The 21360-nt window shown below is 49.1% G+C and overlaps 1 protein-coding gene across 20 annotated transcripts in view; it reads right to left on the bottom strand.

Moving 5' to 3' along the window:
- Positions 1-21360, bottom strand: part of stxbp5a (syntaxin binding protein 5a (tomosyn)) — a 130066-nt gene that overhangs the window by 38129 nt on the left and 70577 nt on the right. For all 20 annotated transcript variants that reach the window (XM_064340477.1, XM_064340475.1, XM_064340476.1 and 17 more), the window contains exons 6-10: positions 20415-20478; positions 18711-18794; positions 7186-7309; positions 5181-5259; positions 3727-3881 (exon numbers count right to left, since the gene is read on the bottom strand). In XM_064340477.1, coding sequence (XP_064196547.1) covers positions 3727-3881; positions 5181-5259; positions 7186-7309; positions 18711-18794; positions 20415-20478 — 506 coding nt within the window. The remainder of the gene's footprint in view (positions 1-3726; positions 3882-5180; positions 5260-7185; positions 7310-18710; positions 18795-20414; positions 20479-21360) is intronic.

The raw sequence follows: 21360 nt of genomic DNA on the forward strand, positions 1-21360 counted from the left end.
CTCCTTCTCCGCCGAAAACGCCGTCGGGCAAAAAATAAATAAATAAAAAATATACGAAAAAAAGAGGAAGAGGGGAAAAAAACAACAATAACAAGCAAAAAAAAAAAAAATTTTTTTTTTATCTCATATAAAAAACAGGAAAAAAAAAGCCTTAACAGAGCCTCTCGCCGGGGCGAGCTTCGAATGGAGCCCTTCAGAGGCCACTCAGCCGGAGAGTCTGCAGCCCGCGGCACCATCACCTCCAGCGACACTCCGTTCCGCCATAACCCAAACGCATCAAAGCCATTTCAGGGCAGGGTTTTCGCAATTCCACCAAAAAAAAAATAAAAATAAAAAATCCATGCCCAGGACAACACGACGGAAATTATCTTAAGAACAGTGACTTAGGGAATCGGGGACAGGCCAGGAATAAACAAGTGAGCGGGGGGAAGGAAAACAATATTATGTAAGCCGCAGTCTCCAAAGGTCAGCGTAATGAGCTTGAATCAAAGACGCCAGAACATCGGGTCGGCCCCGAACAACAGCCGTCGCCGCTGGATTACGCAACTCAAAAGCCTTTCATCCAAAACTTCCCAACGTCCTCGTCCTCACAGAGCTGCCCGGGCTTCCTTTTATGAGTGAAACGCAAAGGGGGGGGGGGCTTATACGAGAACGCTCTGCTTTTACTCTTCATCTGACCCAGGGGAAATGCGCCAAGGACTTCTCCACTCCGCTTCCGAAATAATATAACGCCACTCCATAAACGCAACTACGCCCTCAAACCCACGAGCCGTTACACACAGTGTTAAAACTGCTTCCGGAATATTGTGATGCTGCCATATATCACTACGAGGGACCTCACGTGGGGTGTTATCCTGACTGGTCACATATGAAATATAATAATAGACCATATAGGAAAAAAAACTTTAATTAAAAAATTTAAATTATCAGAAAGATAATCTATACTCATATTCTTATTGAGATCATTTTAATTTATGTATCTAAATAGAAGAAGATATTAACCTGTGTAATAAATTCAACAGGGAGTGGGACAGGGAGTGGTGACTTACTCCGGGGTCATAAGTAGGCTTAGAGATCATGTCCCACCAAATACACCGAAATTCCTGAAATTTCATCCACACAATGACCCCTGGGTGACCTTTGACCCCATGATGTCATAGGTTCGCTTCGGTGCCACAGCACGCATTTCCTCCGCCCCCTGCATACAAATAATAATTCAAAAAATAAAACCTTTTTCAGAACCCCTGGATCTGGTAACTTTTGAGGTCCACCTTGCAATAATTTATCACCTTAATTTGCCAGGGAACAGTTTTGCGTACAGTTCACAGTTTCTCCCCAGTCCACTGGCTTTCTCGCTCGGTCTCGGTCACAGTGTGAAATCCACGAATAGAGCGGCAGGAGAAACCCGGGGCGCTCGCATTAATACTGCGAACAACCACCGTGAACGCTGTACGGGCTGCTGCCGTGGCGACGACCGCCACCCACCACACCCCGGCCACTGTCAGCCGTTCCCGTAGCAACACGCCCGGTTACCGGCATCCGGTCTTCCTCTCTCACACTTCCAAGCATCTCCAGGGTCAAAGTTCAGATTGTTCAGACAAGCTTGACACTCGTTTCAGTACAAATGCTATGGAAAATTTCTGCTAAGACCGGCTGGGATTCTAAGCTGGTTTAAGGTGTGATTTGACTTGACACTTCTAGCTGGTCCTAGCTGGTCTGTGGTTGGTCGAAGCTGGACTCTAGCTGGACACAGCTGGTTAAGCTGGTTAGCGTAGGCTGGTCAACTGGTGAACAGTTGGTTGACCAACTGAAAGTGGCTAAAACACAACTGAAACCAGCTTAGACTGGTTTAAACTGGAATTTTCAGCAGGGAAGGCATCCATGCACACTAACAGTGCTGCACTACGATCGCAACTTCCCTCTGTTTAAGAGTGCCTGCTAAGTGAATGAAATGTACTGTAATGAGCCCGCAGTCCCTGTCCTCATTTGTCTGCCGCGTTTTGCCTTCACCTTAAGACCGGCAACCAATTCCAATCCAAGAGAAACCGATGAGGAACTTTTTTGTAATTACCTTACTTAATTGGCCATCTAAGTTTCGAGCAACAACAAAAAAACAAGCGTACCCTGAGGCTCAACAGGACCGGGTATCTGAAGACTCCAGACTTGTGTTCCCCCCCCCCCAAATTAAAGTGCCCTCCCCACCCACCCCCACGTTCCTTACACAATATTCCCAGACCTCTTTGTGATTTCTGAAAACTAACAGAAAACGTTTCCATTGAATAGAAGATGTAAAATTACAAAAACATGATTACACGCATTCCACAAGCAAAAGCCAAACAACTGCCGTGTCATTTCCTTCCTCACCGTGAGCGATGGCGGGAAAACTAGCAGCTACTACACCACTAATCACCCATGAAGACTCTCCCAAAGGATTAATCTTTTAAAGGGCAGGAGCGCAAAAAAAAGAAGGAAAAAAAGAAAAAAAGAGATAATGATCATGAGCTTTATGAATATAAATCATGGCGCAAAATCAAACTTCTGAAATTAATTATGCACATCCAGCGTTCCTCTGGGGGCACGGTCGTCGGAGAAAAACAAACAAACGGCTTTTCGTTCGGTCCGACGATTACAGCGAACTGCGGAATGACGGTCGGGGGGAAAAGGTGAGCCCGCCGTCGCTGCAAACAGCTGCAGGAAGATCAGACACGTATCCAGGGCTGACATACAGGAGCGTTATAACAGTATGACCGACCAATGGGAATCAAGTTCACCGAAGATAAAATAAACGCCTGCACACTGCTCCGTTGCCAGGTTTAGCTGAAGAACACTTTGAGCGTTAGGTCAAGGGGAGGGCGATTCCAGTCCTGGAGGCCGGTGTGTGTGTAGGTTTTTTTTCCCACCAATTACCCTGGCTAAATGAGCTAATTGGCTGTACACACCAACGCTGGCTTGTAGATTAGATCACAGTTAAACGTTTAATACAGGGACACAAGAACAGTCTTCAGCTGTCATTCAAGCGCTTACCAGGAAATGTAGCTAAAATGTCAGGTGACATAAATTTTGGGGCAGATAAAGTAATTTAGGCCAGAAGTTTGCATTAAAACCAGAAACAGGTACGACCCTCCTTGTCCACTTCTGGTTTAGGTCACATGAAAAGATTCCTTACAGCAAATTTGATCAGCTTCAGATCCGTTTCATGTCAGATTTTGTGATTTTTTTCCCAGCTAATGCCAATGACGTTTTATACGAACTAAACTGAGGTCTTTTTTCAGATCTGTGGCTGTTTTACAAATGGGCATCTGAGGCATGCATGTGCCACCAATCCAATCCAAAGGCTAATCGTAACGGCCAAATGTAACAGCATGCAGTGGGCAGGTCTAACTGCATCCGATGATTGACAGGTGTACGGACGAATCACAGCACAGATGTACGGACGATTACACCATCGCGATTGGCATTGGGACATATGGGTAGCGACTCCCGGACAGATGTGCCGTGACGCAATCTGACTCCCCTCATCAATAAATCAAGGTGACTTTAGCGAGCTGTGTGTATGTCACCGGTGGCGGCGGTACGCAAACCATAAAGCTCTCTGAGAAAGGGCTACACAAGAAGCTGTGTCACAGACTTCATATGGTCTACGGGTGCCTTCCCGCTCACCCAGGTAAGTGACACAGGTGTGCAAGACGGCTGAAAACGTAAGAGAGGAGAGAGGGGCACGCTCACCATTTGGATATGGCGTTTCGCACAGCGTTAGGAAGTCCACGATGGGGTAGTCCATCTCCAGGACGGCGGTGCTCTTGCCGTGCATCACCGTCAGACACGGCCTCCTGCCCACCGTGTCGTAGGACAGCCCCCCGGACAGGATCATGAACGGGTCCCTGGAGGGGAAGAACATCGGCAAGAACGTGTGACGCCCGGCCGCCATTTTATATACACACACACACGAGCGCGCGCACACACACACGCACACATACACAAAATGTTGAAAACTCCAGTTATACTTCCAGGATGTATGAAAATACAGAGGATAGGACAGCACTGTTTTAACTAACACCCAAATACATGTCAAAATACCTGACTGACAAACAAAATGAGACTGGGTTTTACTGTATATTTTACACATCACATAAGACATTTTTTTGTTTTAAAAGAAGATATTGCTAATCATAATGGAGAATGCTCTTCTTTCCAAACAGCAAATCATCATGTTTCTTTCGATATTTCACTAGAGGGCATTGCTTGTTTTCGTCTGCAGAATATATGGTAAGTTGCCACGTCTCAAGTTGCCATGGAAATGAACAAGGTTTAACTTAGTTGTTCAGGAAGAAAAAAAAAAGAAAAAAAACGAAAAGCCTGACTTATAAAATGACGTCCGGAAATGATCTGACTGACAACTTGAACGGTGTTCAATGTTTGGTGATTATTAGTCATTTCTTTTCTGGATTTATAAGGTTCCTTTTGACTGAACGCTCCTGGCTTTAACGTGACGCAAAGCGTTTCCGGTGCAGTGCAACGGCTTTTTTTAACGGTGATCGCCGTGCTGAGAGCGTAGGCCTCAGTTCCGATGCGCACCTACACTTGCACATCACCACAGCCGCTCTGTGGAAACAGAGAGACATTCTGCCCCCCCGCGACAGTGCTCTGATTACAACAAAATGAATAACAGAGAGGGGAAGGTAACCAAAAGACTGATGGAAAAGAGAGAGGTGAGGAAAGGAAGAGAGAAGTAAAGTGCACAGTAGTGAGGGAGGAAGAGAGAGCAGGAATTAAGAATGGAGAGAGAGAAAAGGAAAGGGAGAGAAAGGGAGAAGGAGGGGGGAAGAGGGAAGGACACGGGGGTAAGGAGAAAGAAAGTGAGGGGATGCAAAAGAGAGAGAAAGGGGGAGAGGGGGAGAGAGAGGGAGAGGGGAGAGAGAAAGTGAGGGGATGAGACAGAAAGAGAGAGAGAGAGACAGACTGGTGATGAGACAAAAAGACAGAAAGACAGAGAGAGAGAGAGAGAGAGAGAGTGAGGGATAGAGAGAGAGAGAGACAGAGAGAGAGAAATAAAGAGACAGAGAGAGAGAGAGAGGGAAAGAGAGAGAGACAGTGGGGGTATGAGACAGAGAGAGTGAGGGATAGAGGGATAGAGAGAGACAGAGGGATAGAGACACAGCGGGCCGTGCTGCCTCCCTTACCCCGCTCTGGTGGTCTTGTACTCCACTTTCAGGATGGGTTTGCAGGGCTCCGGCTTCTTCCCATCCTTGGGCTGCTTTCCTGAAATAGAACGTTTCCCAAGCTGTTCAAAACGAGCCAATCATCAGCTCCCTTTCCCTGACGCTGCAGTCACCCGCCGCGTAGTCACGGAGACGGGCCGATCCATCTGCAACACCCCCACCACGCCCCCCCCACATCTCTCACACCCAGGGGCTCGTCCCGCGCCAGCCGCCAGCCCCCAGCCGCCACCCACTTTAACGTCCAGCGGCCCTCCCCCCCCCGACACAAGATCAATACCTCTCTCTCCGCCATTACCATTTATCTAACTCACACAGTCCTGCGCGGGAATCCCTAATTAATTCTCCGCCCTCGATAAGCTCTCCAAAACGAGAGGCGGGGAGAGTGCGCACGGCGGCGGCGGTTTTGGCGGCCGGACTGCCGGATGAACGGTTTTTTGTTGCTCTCCATCCAGCCTGGCGATTCGCCCGTGGCTGCCCCCCCCCAACTGCCCCCCCCCCCCCCCTGCGGAACGGCCAACAAACCAGGTTAGCCCAGTAATGCCACTTTAACCCGCCAGTGACACCCTTCTTCCCAGCGGGAATGGCGACTATTCCCCAGTCACTTCCAAACGGCGTGTAGGTAGCGCGCATAGAGACGATGGGGGGGTGGGGGGCCGCCGGAACGCGGCCGGGACGGTTGCTAGGCTGCCGTCGGCTTCCGGAACACTGTCTGTCGCGTTGGAGCATTCCGGAACATTCCGGAACAGACGCAAGAGACCCGAGAGGGAGAATTAGCGTTTTTTTTGTAATGCTCCGAAACCGACCCCCATCTCCCCAGGCGGTGGCAATGTCACATTACGACAGGCTACCGCCGCCTGTCTCTCGCTCTTTACCAAATACCCGCGCGTGAAACAAACAGGCTCAGAGCTCAGAGAGAGAGAGAGCGGAGAGACTCTTCCCTTCAGGGTTTCCAGAGAGACAGGACCGACGAAGCTTTCTGTCTTCATGCATTTCTTCAGTTCCTCCACTCAAAAATGATTTTAAAAATGTCCTGTCCTATGAAATACTCTTTTCATATTTTAAGTAAAAAGAGCATCTTTGACATGTGCTGCAAAAAAAAACAGTAGTTTACCTTTGCATTATGACTGAATGTTTTATTTCCCCATAAAACATTCAGTTTATTTTTAGTTCAATACCGTATATATATACAGTATACAACTATAAAGAGATGGCTTAAAAACAAAGGGACTTATAGGAAGGACATGTTGTGGGTCCACAGCTGCAGAGCCAATGAAAACGCACACAGGGATCGCTGTGACCGAACCCTAAAATCTAGAAAAGACACCCTGAATGAACGTGGCGAGCGAGCGACAAGCAAGAGAACTGGGAGAGATCACCGATGAATAAATAAATAAATAAATGAATGAATGTACATACAGGCCTTTACACAGAACCTCAGCAAATCACCGCGCTCCTGTTCTGCATTAGGAGTGGAAAGTATTTTAATATCCCCCGCATAAAAAAACATGAAATACGACTGACTCATGTGGAAGGGACTGTCGGCAGTTAGTCATACCGTAAGTACCCCCTTCCATCAATCTTACCCCCCTGTCTCCTGGACCTCCAAGAGAGGGAAGTGGGAGAGGTGGGGGGCAGAAGGGAGGGGGGGGGGGTTGGGTGGGAGGAGTGAAGGAAATAAAATAATGGGCTATTTTAGAATTGGAATACAGGAAGATCTGAGTAATTTCAACACCCCTCCCCCTCAGACCCCAGCCTCCATAACATTTTATCATTGTGGCAGGTGAGCTAGGGAGGGTGTACCAACTCTTTCCCTCACAGTCTCTCTCTCTTTCTCTCTCCCGTTCTTTCTCCTCCTCTCAATCTCTCACTCTCTTTCTCTCTCACACCATCTCTCGCTCTCGTTCCCTCTCTCCCCCTCCCTCTCCCCCCCCCCCCTCAGCGGGACCAGCGGAGGGGAGGTGCTTACCGTGTGGGGTGATTGTCTGCACGGGCTTGGCGGGTGACTTGATGTTCCAGATGGTCAGGGTGCCGTCCGAGTGGCTGCAGATGAACTGCTTCCCCTCGTGGTGCCAGGCCACCGAGTGGATCGCCTTCGGTGGGGGTGGGGGGGGGGGGAGCGGGAGGAAGACGAAGGGCGGGGAGAAGAGAGAGGGAGGAAGAGGAGGTGAGCGAACTGCAGAGCGACCGCAGGTGTTTGCCTCTCGTAGACGGGGTGGTCATACGGTCGTACGTTATGGTCACGCTTTTTGGCGTAACGCCCCCGTGTATGTTCAAACGACAGCTACGCGCCAGCAGGTGGTGATGTTACGGAAAGCACGCTAAAACTGGCGCTAGCACAATCTGCTAACCCTCATCCTTTCTCCTGATTGAGACTACTGTCCATGTAAAAGACTACAGTTCATGTAAAACACTACAGACCATGTGAAAGACTACAGTTCACGTAAAAGACTACAGACCATGTAAAAGACTACAGTTCATGTAAAACACTACAGACCATGTGAAAGACTACAGTTCATGTAAAACACTACAGACCATGTGAAAGACAACAGTTCATGTAAAACACTACAGACCATGTGAAAGACAACAGTTCATGTAAAACACTACAGACCATGTGAAAGACTACAGTTCATGTAAAACACTTACAGACCATGTGAAAGACTACAGTTCATGTAAAACACTACAGACCATGTAAAAGACTACAGCTCATGTAAAACACTAAAGACCACGTAAGACTACCGTTCATGAAAACTACAGACCATGTAAAAGACTACAGCTCATGTAAAACACTACAGACCACGTAAGAGACTACAGTTCATGTAAAACACTACAGACCATGTGAAAGACTACAGTTCATGTAAAACACTACAGACCATGTAAAAGACTACAGTTCACGTAAAAGACTACAGACCATGTGAAAGACTACAGTTCATGTAAAACACTACAGACCATGTAAAAGACTACAGCTCATGTAAAACACTACAGACCACGTAAGAGACTACAGTTCATGTAAAACACTACAGACCACGTAAGAGACTACAGTTCATGTAAAACACTACAGACCATGTGAAAGACTACAGTTCATGTAAATACCCATAAGGCTACTGGACAGTCGGCTCGACAAGATCATCAACATGAACTGTTCAAAATCCAGGCCCGCGTGGTTAAAGAGCAGCGGTCATAGAAACCGAACGCGACCGAAATTCTCGATGGAGCATCCTGAGAGGAAGACCGCCATTCCAACGGTGGGAAAAAAAACTTAATTTAACTTAATATAATATATAATATATAATATAACTTAATAACTCGGCGAAGGACGGTGGTCGTCGCAGGAAAACAAATGGCTGCATGTTCTGCATGCAGGCTTCGCCCCCCCCCCCCCGGGGGACTCCTCCCGCATCTGCATCATTATTGCGCTGTGCGTTAGCGCTGCTGCTAATCAAAGCGCAATCTGGCTTCTGTGTGCTGGACTCCTGGGTCCAGAAAATAAATAAATAAATAAATAAACAAACAGCTTCTGCTCCTGCTCGCCCTCCCAAAATGACTAATGCCCATCGGAGACACAGCTCTGGAAGGAGAGATGGAGGGAGGAAAGGAGGGAGGGAGGAGATAGGTAGAGAGAGAGAAAGAAAGAGTAGAGAGAGAGAGGGTGAGAGAGAGTGCGATGGAGAAGAACACACACAGTAGTGTGAGAGAGTGAGAAAGGGAGGAGACACGGTGAGAGAGGAAGAGATTAAGAGAGAGAGAGAGAGAGAGAAAGAAAAAGAAAGAGAGGTGGCAGAGGGTGAAGGAGCCTGTCTTATTATTTTCTAATTAAAGGGCTTTCTCCCTCCGCTCAGCATAATCCGACCGACCCGCGCGTTTCTATTTCCAGGCCGGGGGAACAGTAGATCTGCTGGATGAACAACAAATCAATGGGAAGCCAGAGCACCATCCTTCAAACAGGAAGAGGAGGGCGCAGGCCTGACCAGCGCCTGCCTTCCATGCCCGCCATTAACGAGTCTGCACGTTGTGGCACGCTACGGTACAGTCACTGCGCTGGGTTGGGACGGGGTGGGACAGCTCTAATGAGAACATATTAAAATACATGGAGACCCAGCGCCTGGGCTCAGTCTTGGGGTGGGAAGTCGGGGGGTGGGGGGGGGGGATGAACGATCATGGATAGGGATTGTGATCGCATTTTTAATGAAAATTATCTGATATAGTTTTGGGGAGGGGGCACAAGCGTTCTGAGTGGGTGGGCCTGACCCACTCAAGCCCCACCCATAGTGACTACAACACTGAGAACACACCGTCAACTAGAGACCCACAGAACACGCAACACATATAAAATGGAAGGAAAGTGAAGCAGAGTGCACATCGAACAGAAGTTGAAGCTATGGTTGCCGGCCAAAGACAGTTTCATTTCAGTAGCTCTGTATTAATCAAAATAGAACAGCAAAGTCCTGCATTTTTGGGATTCGCGTATTTGAAACTATCAGCAGTTCGCAGGAGATTTTATGCTCACCTGCGACTGTGTGTTTTCAAGGTGACCTTTGAAGGTCACCTTCAGAAGTTCTAATAAAAAGTTCAGCATTCGAGATAAATTTGGCTCAACACAGAGAACGGTGTGATTAAAAAGCCTCATTAATTTCTCATGACCTGGTGACAACAAAACAGGACAGAAAAAAAGAAGCATCCGTAGCTTCATTTGAGCACATAATTGGCACATGATGTTCTAATTACACCCAACAAAAACGCTGGAAATAGTCTCATTAATAAGGCACATCAAGTATTGGGGGGGGGGGGGGGCGGAGGAATTATGGTAAGGGGGTTCTGCTTCTGAACCAATGAGAAAGCAGACCGGCGCGCCACCGATCCCGAGCGGAAATGGCGCTAATCGAAGCAGGCAGGCTCGTAAACGAGCTGTGGGCAGAGAGGGACACTGCCCCGGTGGAGCACGGAAGGAGGACGGGAGAAGACGGACGCGACGGCTCCGACGAAGATGACGGATGGGGTCGAGGGGGCCGCCCTTCCTCTCATTAGCGGCCCGCGGTGTAGCATAGCATAGCTTAGCGTAGCATAGTGTAGCGTAGCCTAGCGTAGCATAGCTTAGCATAGCATAGTGTAGCGTAGCCTAGCATAGCATAGCTTAGCATAGCGTAGTGTAGTATAGCTTAGCGTAGCATAGTGTAGCATAGCTTAGCGTAGCGGTGCAGATTCTGTCCCCGTCAGCTCGCTTCCTCTCACGGGGGGCACGACCGAAAAAACCACCGCCCCCGGCGATATCCGTCAAGACGGGACACCAAAGGCACCGTCATGCAGACGCCCCCCTCCACCCCCACCCATCCACACCCTCACCCCGCCCCCCCATCCACACCCACACTTCAGACAAAAAGGCCTCAATTAGGGAAACGCTGTCTGTGCAATTACGCCAAGTGGGAAAGCATCACGGCGACGGCGACGGCGACGCTCGTGACAGACGCTGTCGCCGGGGATTTCGGTGGAGCCGCCAAACGTTTCGCAGGAATCAACAAACAATCCATTTACTCTTCCTCCCTCTCTCCCTCTCTCTCTCTCTCTCCCTCCCTCCCTCTCTCTCTCTCTCTACCTCTCTTACAGGCCCTCTTTGTGTGCTTAGCGCACTGGATCGCTCGATGGCCTGGAGGGTTAGCCAAAGGATAATTCCGTTGAACGGAGACAGTAAACCCTTTGTCGCGCTTCGCAGACGGAGACAGACAGCCATGAACACACGCGCTCGCTCATTAAGAGCCTTGGACCTCCAGGAGGAGTATTTGTGATAGATTGGACTTTGCTCAAGTACCAGTGGGGATTTAAAAAAAAAAACAAAACAAAACAAATAAAAAAAACGCCCCATTTTTCATTACTCTCCAATTTCAGATGGATGATATCAATTAGGAACCGATCCCTGCTTGCTATTCAGGGCTCTCCCTGTGTGTAGGCTCTGAAATCTCAGGTTCCCGCCACTGCTTGGATTCTCTCTCAACGGTCCGACCTTGGGCTGCACCATCTGTGCGGCTGCAGCAAAGAGACCAGAAACAGACCACAGACAGACTACTGACAGGATTTACCACAGACAGACTCCCGACAGACCAGGGACAGCCCGGGGACAGACAACAGACCACAGAGAGACTACAGACAGTCCACAGGCTGACCACGGTCAGACTACAGACAGACTAGAAACAGACCACAGGCAGACCACAGACGAACAAAAAGAACACACACACGGATTCCTCTCCTAACAAAGTGAGGGAGAGGGAGGGAAGGAGAGAGAGAGAGAGAGACTGAGGGAGGGAGGGAGAGAGAGAGAGAGAGACTGAGGGAGGGAGGGAGAGAGAGAGAGAGAGGGAGACTGAGGGAGGGAGAGAGAGAGAGAGAGAGGGAGACGGTGTGAAAGGAGCAGCTGAAAGTCTAAGATGGATACTCTGCTGAAACGCGCCGGGCCGCCTGCACACACCTGGCGCTCCTCGATACGCGGGCGGGCCACCGCCGCCGCGTCGGGGGGACTGCCAATGAGCCGCCGGCCCGGGGTACCGCGCGCCTCGTCAGACACGTGTCGCCCCGCGCGACGGGGGTCAAAGGGCAGGGAGCCGCGTCGCTCTCGGCGACGGAACGTTCCGGCGGGCAGGCGGAATGCAAATGCGAACACGGGGATCGCGTCCCATCTGCCAAGAGACGCCTCGTTCAAAACCTGCTCTCTCTCTCTCTTCTCTCTCCCTTCTCTCCTCTCTCTCCTCTCCTCTCCTCCCCTCTCGTCTCTCCCTCTCTCTCTCTCTCTCTCTTTCTCTCTATCTCTGTCTCTCTCCCCTCCTCTCCATGTTTCTCTCCCCCTCTCTCTCTCATCAATAAGATAATCACATGCATTTTTCTTACTGCGGATGTGTTTTTTTTTTTTTTTCATGTTGTTTAGCAAATTGCTTAGAGAGTACATGAACTCCAATGCAAAACAACATAATTAATTCAACTTTCTGATTTGTTGAAAATTTCCTGATAAAGCTGAATTAATATCCGAACACGGAATAAACAGCGGCACAGTTTGTGTAGCATACAGTCACTGTTTACCCATTTAAAATCACGCAAAGGTCACAACAATATTTTTTGAGTCCAAACCGGCACCCCCAACTGGGGAACGCGCTGCTTAGCAAAAAACTCTGATACAGTACATTCGTTTCAAGTAGCAGATGGCGTGTCATGTTATATACGGTAGAGCCCCCCCCCCGTCCCCCGTCCCCCCGTCCCCCCCACATCCCCACATCCCCACCATCTCACCCTAATCTCCTGGACCTTATAGAGCTTAGTAAAGTTTCTCTGTGTCATCCCACAACACACAAACAACGCATAGAAAACGCAGCGAAACTCCCATCGTTTTCCAAACGTCGTGCAGATCTAACATCAAGGCCAGTTGCCCAATGACCAAAATTTATTTGCCAGATGGTTTGAGTGGTTATAACATTTATTTATTTATTTTTATTATTTTTTTTATTCATGCTTTTTCCCCCGAAGCATGCCAGCCACAGCAGGAAGACGAAGATGTATCCTCTATAGATATTGGCCAACGGCCACAAGCCGTCTGTTTGTTTCTCCTCCTGTTTTCGTGCGTCGAAACCAGCCCCGATCCAATACGATAACCTCCAGGAAACACATTATTAATAAATTATGAGACCACAAAGGAGGTCGCCCACTGTATAATTCTTCAAACGTGTACGCGGATTGAAGATGAATCTCAATTTCCGAAAATTTGTTTTTTTTTTTTTTTTTTTGTTTGTCAGCTGAAACGCTGAGCAGCGCAGGGGGAGGAGTTACCCGGTGGGCGGAGTCACCTGGTTGGCGGAGCGACTGGCCGCCCGTGTCACTCCGAGGTGCCTGACAGTGAAATCTGGGGGTTCCTCGGCATCAATCAATCTCGGTAAATTAGGGAGAGGATAAGTCAGAGCCCCCCCTCCCCCCACCCCGGGAAGGCCGAGCCGAGCCGAGCCGTTGCCTGGAGACAAGCTTCCCGGGAGAAATTAAAGCCGGCCGGTTCTGTACGGCGTCGGAAAACAGGCGAAGCTCGGCCCGCCGCGGGAAAATCTCCCAGCAGCCCCGGCGGCGCCGGAGGAGGAGCGAGGGCTTCGTCAGAGCAGCGCTCCCGTATCCACGGGAACGACAGACGCAAGCACACCGCGAAGCGGGACGACGACGCCAAAAATGGATGGACGGGCGGCTCCACCAAATACGCAAACAGATTAAGTGTTATCGATATGAAGTGAACAATGTGTCCAATGACTGTCATAGGCTTAGGGCCGGCGTTGAGTTGGGGGGGGGGGGCAACCAGCTACGCTGTCCCAGGCCCTGGAGGAGGGTGGGGGGTGGGGGGAAGAGGGGCAAATGGCCTGTGAATCAGTGGTAAATATTTACTGTCCCGAAACTGGGACTAATATAATAATATAATTTTGGCCCAGGAATTTCCCCCGTCAGTCCTGCACAGGCATCAATGTAAACCTTACACTGTAAATGCAATTCATGTCCACGAGGTAAGAAGCCAGATATACCAGACACAGCTCCTCTTTGAGGGCTCTGTCCTCGTATACACAGTGAATGACGCACGCTCTAAATTTTAAATCCTAACTGTCATCGCTGGCTGCAGGGCCAGGAGAACAGCGCCGAAGACCAGGATTTTTTACAGAACCCCGCGGAGTCGGCGCACATGAGCCGGTCCCCAGTTTTAAAGCCACAATAAACACTTTATGTTCCGAGACACACTTTATTACCAGAAGCGCCAAAAACTGGGAGGGGGGGGGGGGGGACGCAACGCAGCGCCGTCCAATCTTCTCGCTCCGCGAAAACGCTTTTTCTCAGCTTTGTTTGCAAATGTACTGGTGAATAAATTGACAAAACATCCGAAAATCAACTCAACTGCCAAGTGACTGACACGAGAAAGTCAGACTTCACTCAACATGGAGACCGCCAACGTGTCTCCCAACAGGCCTGGAGCAAAATCGCGATCGCAAAATCGCAAACTTCCAGATTTCCCCTCTTCCTGTTTTCCCCACTTCCTGTTTTCCCTGTATGGGAAATCTTAGTCTTAATTTTAGTGAAAATGCCATACAAATACACAATGGGGAAAAAAGGTCATTGCTAATATTCCCACATGGCACAATTGGGTCATTGCATGTTCCTCTGCCAATGTAAAGACAACAGTCTGCATCACAACAACCTGACATTACAGGAAGTCGACAACCAGCACAGGCCAAAGAGGGAGGGGCTACTGTGGCAAGCACGTGAGCCCCTTCCTGGCTCAAAGCTTTTGCCGCAGAAGCAAAAGCAAGCAGGCGAAAAAACCAAAAAATAAACAAAGGGGTGTAACTGAAGGGATTTCGAGGGATCGATCTGGTGGAGAAGCACTCGGCGTCTTCATCGACGGGACGGCTACGGAGGAGAGGAGAGGCCGCATTTCCGCACCGTGCCCCCCCCCCCGGGAAGAGCCGGCGGCCGGCGACGACCTCGGTCGCGGACGCCGGGGCTGGCCGCGGCGAGCCTCGTTAAACCCGCTAGCCCGCGCCGGTGGCGGCGGCGCCGGCGGCGGCAGTGCCGTAAATCTCCCGCCCTATTTTAAGGCGGCTCTGAGAGCTCGGGGGGGAAAAAGGACCAGCAATGAGCTGGGAGGGAAAATGCAAGTCATCCTGCCAGGCACTAACGAGGGCGTCTGCAATCAGTCCTCCAAACACTTCCGTAATTGGAGCGGGGGAATCGTGTGTGTGTGTCAAAAAAATAACAGAAAAAGAAAGGAGAAACAAGCATTGGGGCATTTTAATTAGTTTTCATTATGCTTCAAATTAAGCAAAAAAAAAATGCTGATTGGATGTTTTCAAAGCTGGGTTCAAGCCTTAACAATTAAGCTGTGTCCCATCCACCAAGGTGAATGCAACTCAGAAAAAACTAAAAACTAAATTCCCAGGGCCTCATCCTGTTAAGATACTGTTCCAGTGCCTGGATGGGCCCCACAGTCTGGTATCTGTTAGACCACCGTTCTAGTGCATGGATGGGCTCTATGGTCTGGTATCTGTTAAAGCACTGCTCTAGTGTATGGATGGGCTCTATGGTCTGGTATCTGTTAAGGCAATGCTCTAGTGCATGGATGGGCTCTATGGTCTGGTATCTGTTAAGGCAATGCTCTAGTGCATGGATGGGCTCTATGGTCTGGTATCTGTTAAGGCAATGCTCTAGTGCATGGATGGGCTCTATGGTCTGGTATGTGTTTAAGATACTGTTCCAGCACATGGGCAAACCCCACGGTCTGGTATCTGTCGGGCCACTGTTATAGTTACCGCGAGACAAAACTGCTAACAACTGAGAGAGAGAGGGAGAGACTGAGGGAGTGAGAGAGACAGAGAGGAAGAGAGAGAGACAGACAGTGAGGGGGGGAGAAAGAGAGAGAGAGATAGAGAGAGAAAGAGAGTGAGGGACAGACAGAGGGAGGGAGAAGGAGAGAGAGAGAGAGAGGGAGAGACAGTGAGAGAGACAGAGAGAGAGAGAGAGAGAGAAAGAGAGAGAGAGAGAGAGAGAGAGAGAGAGTGAGGGACAGACAGAGGGAGGGAGAAGGAGAGAGAGAGAGAGAGGGAGAGACAGTGAGAGAGACAGAGAGAGAGAGAGAGAAAGCAGGATGAGAGAGAGAGCGATAGAAAGAGAAAGCTGTGCTTGTAAATGCAGAGAAAACAGCCTCCGTTCGGCTCCGAGCAGGCCCCAAAGCGGGACCCCCAGACCCAAAAAGCCTGCCGTATCCCGCTGGGCTCAGACCCCCCCCGAAGCTTTCACCCCCCCCTCCAGCAGCCAGAGTGGGGGGTGGGGGGGGTCGCGAGTCCAAAACAACAATTACCACCCAGAGAGGCCCTTGTCTGGAACAAGATGGCTCACGCTGGCACGCGCCCGCACAAAGCAGCAGAAGACAGGGCGAGGCGCCAGGCTTTGGACACACATCCACTTGGCTCTCAGCTCTCCGGCTGGTCAGCGTCCAGAACATTCTGTGCGGCGCTACTCTAGCCTGAACATGGATGGAGGCGGGGTTAGGGGATGCAGGGGCGGGGTTAGGGGTGTAGGGGGTGTGGTTAGGGGAGGAGGGGGCGGGGTTAAGACTCAAACCAAGCTCTTCACTAGTTGAGAGTCCATTGATATAACACTTAATTATACAACTAGGAGGATCATCGTCTGCCTCCTTGTGAGCATAAATACTCTGTGTGTTCACTTATATAAAAAAAAGGAATAGATAAGGCATTTATTAGCCTCTGATATTTATTAGCAAATAATAGTTCTGATCATTTGTCTCCCTTCAACTAATCAGTAACACAAATTGGCATGCAGCTAATTCACTAGTGTTAAGAAGCTGTAATCTAACTGTTTCAATGCTACGCTAACTTATTAAGCAACTAAGCTTATTATTTTGTTTAAGGGATAAATACTGAGGAAAAAGTACGCTGAATAAAGCTTATTCTTACTCCTTTTTCATTAGCACAGAAACACCAACAACACATTTCTTTCACACAGGACTTAGCAGATTAACCGTCAGGGGAGTTTAAATACAGATCAGTATTCAATTAACCGCTCAATCAAACATAATTAACTTAAAGCAGAGGGAAGCGTAAGCCAGCATGAAGAGACTGCCCCCCCAGGACGGGGGACTACAGAAAGCCACACGGCGCTGATCCCTCGATCATCCTCACACTAGTGCCAGTCACACCGCTAACAGACGCTACAGAGCTAGCTGCACAGGGAGGAGCATCTCTTCTGCACAAGGCATTGTGGGATACTTAAACACAGCCACGGCTCTCCAGTAGGTCCCTGTATATAAACATACACGCACACACACACGCATGCACATGAATACACACACACACGTACACACGCAGATGCATGCACACGTACACGCACACACACACACACGTACATTCCCACATACACACACTCACACACTCACACACACACGCACACAAATTCAAACAAACACAAGCACATACTGTACATACAGAAAAACAAACACCCACCACACACACACACACACACACAGACACACACACGTACACACCCACACCAGGCTTTCCCGCAGAAAAGTAATGAGGCTTGCATTTGATCTTATTGTTTAGCTTATTGTTACTGGGGGCCCCTCTTTACTGTGAATAAATCACAGTTGGAATAAAGACAGCGAGAGTGAGAGATGTTTAAAAATGGCCATAAATCAGAGAGCCAGAAATCCTGCAATCAGCATGAACTCTCCCTGCTGCAAAATTCATTTGGGCCTGTTGATAGTCCACAGGCAGAGCATATTCTGTCTCTACTGCTGATAGCGTGCCTGTGTGTGTGTGTGTGTGTGTGTGTGTGTGTGTGTGTGAGTGTCCCCTAGCCCAAACCATGAAAAACAGCCCCAGACCAAGGGCTGTCCGGATACTTTTGGTCACACAGTGCATTTCTCTGTGATACAGGGCACCGCGCTGCACTGCAGTTGTGCTGTGTTTGCACAGCGCTGACTCCACGGAAGTGACCGGCCTCTCCCAGCCGGTGGGCCACGAGTCGCCGTGACGACTGCATCCTCGTCACCGTGACGACTGCGTCCTCATCGCCACTCTCTCTCTCTCTCCACTGACTGCCCAGGGGACGGAATGAGGGAACGAGGCGAAGGAAAAACCAAAACCACCGGGGTAGAGACGCATCAAGCAGCTTTTGACAGATTCCTTTTTATCATTTCCTCTCCAAGGTGATCAAACTCATACTTTGCTGTGAGTCAGAACTTGCAAGAGGCCAGAGAAATTATTAGTTTTGAGATGCGTTGTGCTGGCTCAAGCCCTTGACACACTTGATGTGGTGATGTCAAGGCCACTCAAAGTAGCTCTGTGTGTGTGGAGGGGAGGTGGGGGGTGGGGGGGGGGGGGTTGTGGTTTGCTCAGGCACATCCAAAGCATTTACAATCAGTCCACTGAGGACCATCTGCTCAGTGGGCGTCTGAATCACCCATTTCATCTTCAGCTACCTCTCAATGACCCGTTTCCACAGAATCAGTTCAGAATCAGTTTCTATCCTGCTCAGCTTTGTGAAAACATCCGCAGTTCGCAAACTGACAGCACTGTACGTTCACAACACCATGAAACTCCATGTTTATGAAACAATAAAACGGTATACCATAACACTCAGCTTTTCCCCTTAAAGAAATTTAAACGGTGTTTTGTCGATCGTTCACAGCGGAAACGGACGATTCGCAAACCCGCGTGAGCTTGTTCCTGTGTGACGAGGTTGAACTTAAACAGCCTGTAAAAAATCTGTAAAAATTGCAGTTCCTTTGACGTTTCCACACTGAGCCAAACAAGGAAAAACAAAACGAAAGCAGGCCAGCCCACCGAGCAGCATCACATATACCAAGTTGATACAAACATCTGATCTATTTCTCTCTCCGTTCTTCATAATCTTTGCATTTTGTTTATTAAAAGCAGCACCCGTCAGGGGGGGCGGGGATGAATCCGGTGAACTCACCTCGTCGTAGGTGTAGCGGTACTCTGCTTTCTTTGATTTCAAGTCCCACAACACCACTATTCCAGACTCGAATCCAATTATGAGCTGCAATTACATCAAAACACAAAAAATAGACAGTCTTGAGTCTTTTGAAGAAAAAAAAAATATATATATATATACATATATATAATAGAGGCACATAAATCATCTCAAAATAAAGCACACATTTTTGCAGTCATACACAGCGTAAAGCTAAAGATCACTTGTGAAGAGCACTTTTTTTTTACCCATACTTTTCATTTCAGACATTTTTTACCAACCATTGAGCTGGATTTACTATTGACCCTGTTCCCCATTTTATAAACGAAATTTTTCTGGTAAAAAGAGATTCTTTCAGAACTGCTGGGTGACTCATCCTGTTAAGGCAATACCAATGGCGACTGTGACTGACAGCCCCGGCAGGCCGACGCCCACTTGGCTCTGACACACAGGAAGCGTTTCAGTGGGTGGCAGTGAAGTATAATGGAGTACGGCAAGGAACTGGATTCGTAAGCTAAAGGTCACAGGTTCGATTCCCAGGTACGACACCGTCATCATAAGGCACTTAACCTGCATTGCATCCAGCTGTATAAATGGATAAAATGTCAATGTTATGTAAAAAAAAAAAAAAAAAAAAAAGAAAATTTGTATAAGTCTGCTATGCCTGTAATATAATATAATGGCTGGGGTGACAGTGTTCCACTGCTCACTAGTGACCCCTGCTGGTCAGTCAGGTGCCTGCAGGTCCGCCGGTTGAGGGGCATGTAGCTTGGTCTGACTGGTGTACGCGCGATGCTGACTGGCGAACAGCGGCGTGATAAGAAGCAGGGGCTGACGAAGTGCGTTTTTGGAAGAGAGCACGCGCTTGACTGCATCCTCCCTAACGGATCGTCCACGGCAACAACCGCTGATAGAACATGACTGGGCATCCCAAACTGGGAGAATAATGGGGGGGGAAGGGGGGGGAGTAAAAAGGAAAATCTTCCACTCCACTTTGCCATCCAGGTTTCTGTTTTGTTTTTTTTTAACTCCAAAGGACAACTCAGTTATTTTCTCCATCCATGTCAGACCCTCATGTTACGCGCTCTAGAACATGAACAGAATCGGTCGACGGTTTCGGGAACAGCTCGCCGCTTTAAAAAGAAATGGGAGTCGGCCTTTCATCTCAGCGTTTAAAAGATTCCTACATATCCTGTTAAAAAAACCTTTAAAATAAAACATCAAACCCAGGTGTGGCGGGGAAGCGCCGCGTATCTGGAATAGTGATTCGGAGTCGCTTTTGAAGGCAGACTTCATGTCACATCTCTCGCCTGAGAGGCCGACAGGCACCTGTCTTTTTCGAGTCGACGGGGGGGACCGGACCGTTCCGAGCGGGACAGCTTGCATTTTTAAGGGGGCCGAAGGGTCGGGGTGTGAACCTGCAGTCCTGGGGGGTGGGTGAGGGGAGGCGCAGTTTCCGCAGGTCTTTGTGGTTTCCCTTTCAATTAGCAGCCAGTTAATGCCTTGAGAACAAGGTGAGTGTGGACTCTTTAGCCAATCAATGACTTAATCGCTCGCGTCGAAACGGTCTGGAAACCAGCAGACACTCTGACCCTCCTCCCCTTGACACCCCAGCTCAAGGGTGTCTGAGGGGCGGGGTTTTGGGGGGGGGGGGAGTGGTGCTGGGGGCACACACGCCATTCTCACCTTTCCTTCATCCATTGGGTTGTCGCTTATGTGCACGACTGGTCCCGGGTGGGCCTTGGAGGATCTGAGAGCGAGAAGAGGAGAAAAGAGAAGAGGAGAGGAGAGGAGAGGAGAGGAGAGGAGAGAGGAGAGAGAGGAGAGAAGAGGAGAGGAGAGGAGGGGTTAGGTCTGCGAAGCACTGGCCTTCCTCTTCCCGCCACTGCACAGGGATCACGCGGACCAGGAGGGACGCTGACGTTCCCAAGGACACCGCTCCCACGCTTCCTTTAACCCTCTAAGATGTGACATCACAAATATGCGATTAGAATGTTCTTCACATTCGAACATTCTAATGCTGATGTAACAATCGCTACCGGTAACTGAAAGCAGTGGCGTTCTAGAACACTGACTTAGAAGTTAGAAGAAAACATTCCAAAAAGCCCACTCTTCAAAGGGTTAACTCCACCACCCGGGGAAATGAAAACACTGAAAATACAAAGCTTAAAAGATGAAATTCTTTCAACTCCAAAGTTCGTGGCACAACGAGTCGACTATGACAGCACTCTCTGCGGGAGAGGGTTCTGTGAGCGATTGATGTCACAAGCAGACAGAGTGGGCTCGGCACACGGAACAATGCAGAGGTTAAGCCAATGAGAAAAATGGCTGCGGGTTCAAATCCCAGACAGTGCTGCTCACCTAATAAAAATCCAGCTGAGTATATGAAGCCTTGAGAGTGCTGTACACATTTTAAATTAATGTAAGCAATAAAAGACAAGGGCACCTCAAACACACGCTGTATATAAGGAACGCCCCATAATGCACTGCACGTATATTTACATATCTGGTGCAGGCATGCCATGCTGCTAAGCAATTCATTTTCTAGAGTACTGCCACAGGGTTCAGCAGGTCTAGTAAACAGAAGACAATCACACTCAGGCACCAGTGACATCCGATTACAACGGCACGG

This window comes from Anguilla rostrata, chromosome 6 (assembly GCF_018555375.3).
Source record: "Anguilla rostrata isolate EN2019 chromosome 6, ASM1855537v3, whole genome shotgun sequence".
NCBI classification, from domain to species: domain Eukaryota; kingdom Metazoa; phylum Chordata; class Actinopteri; order Anguilliformes; family Anguillidae; genus Anguilla; species Anguilla rostrata.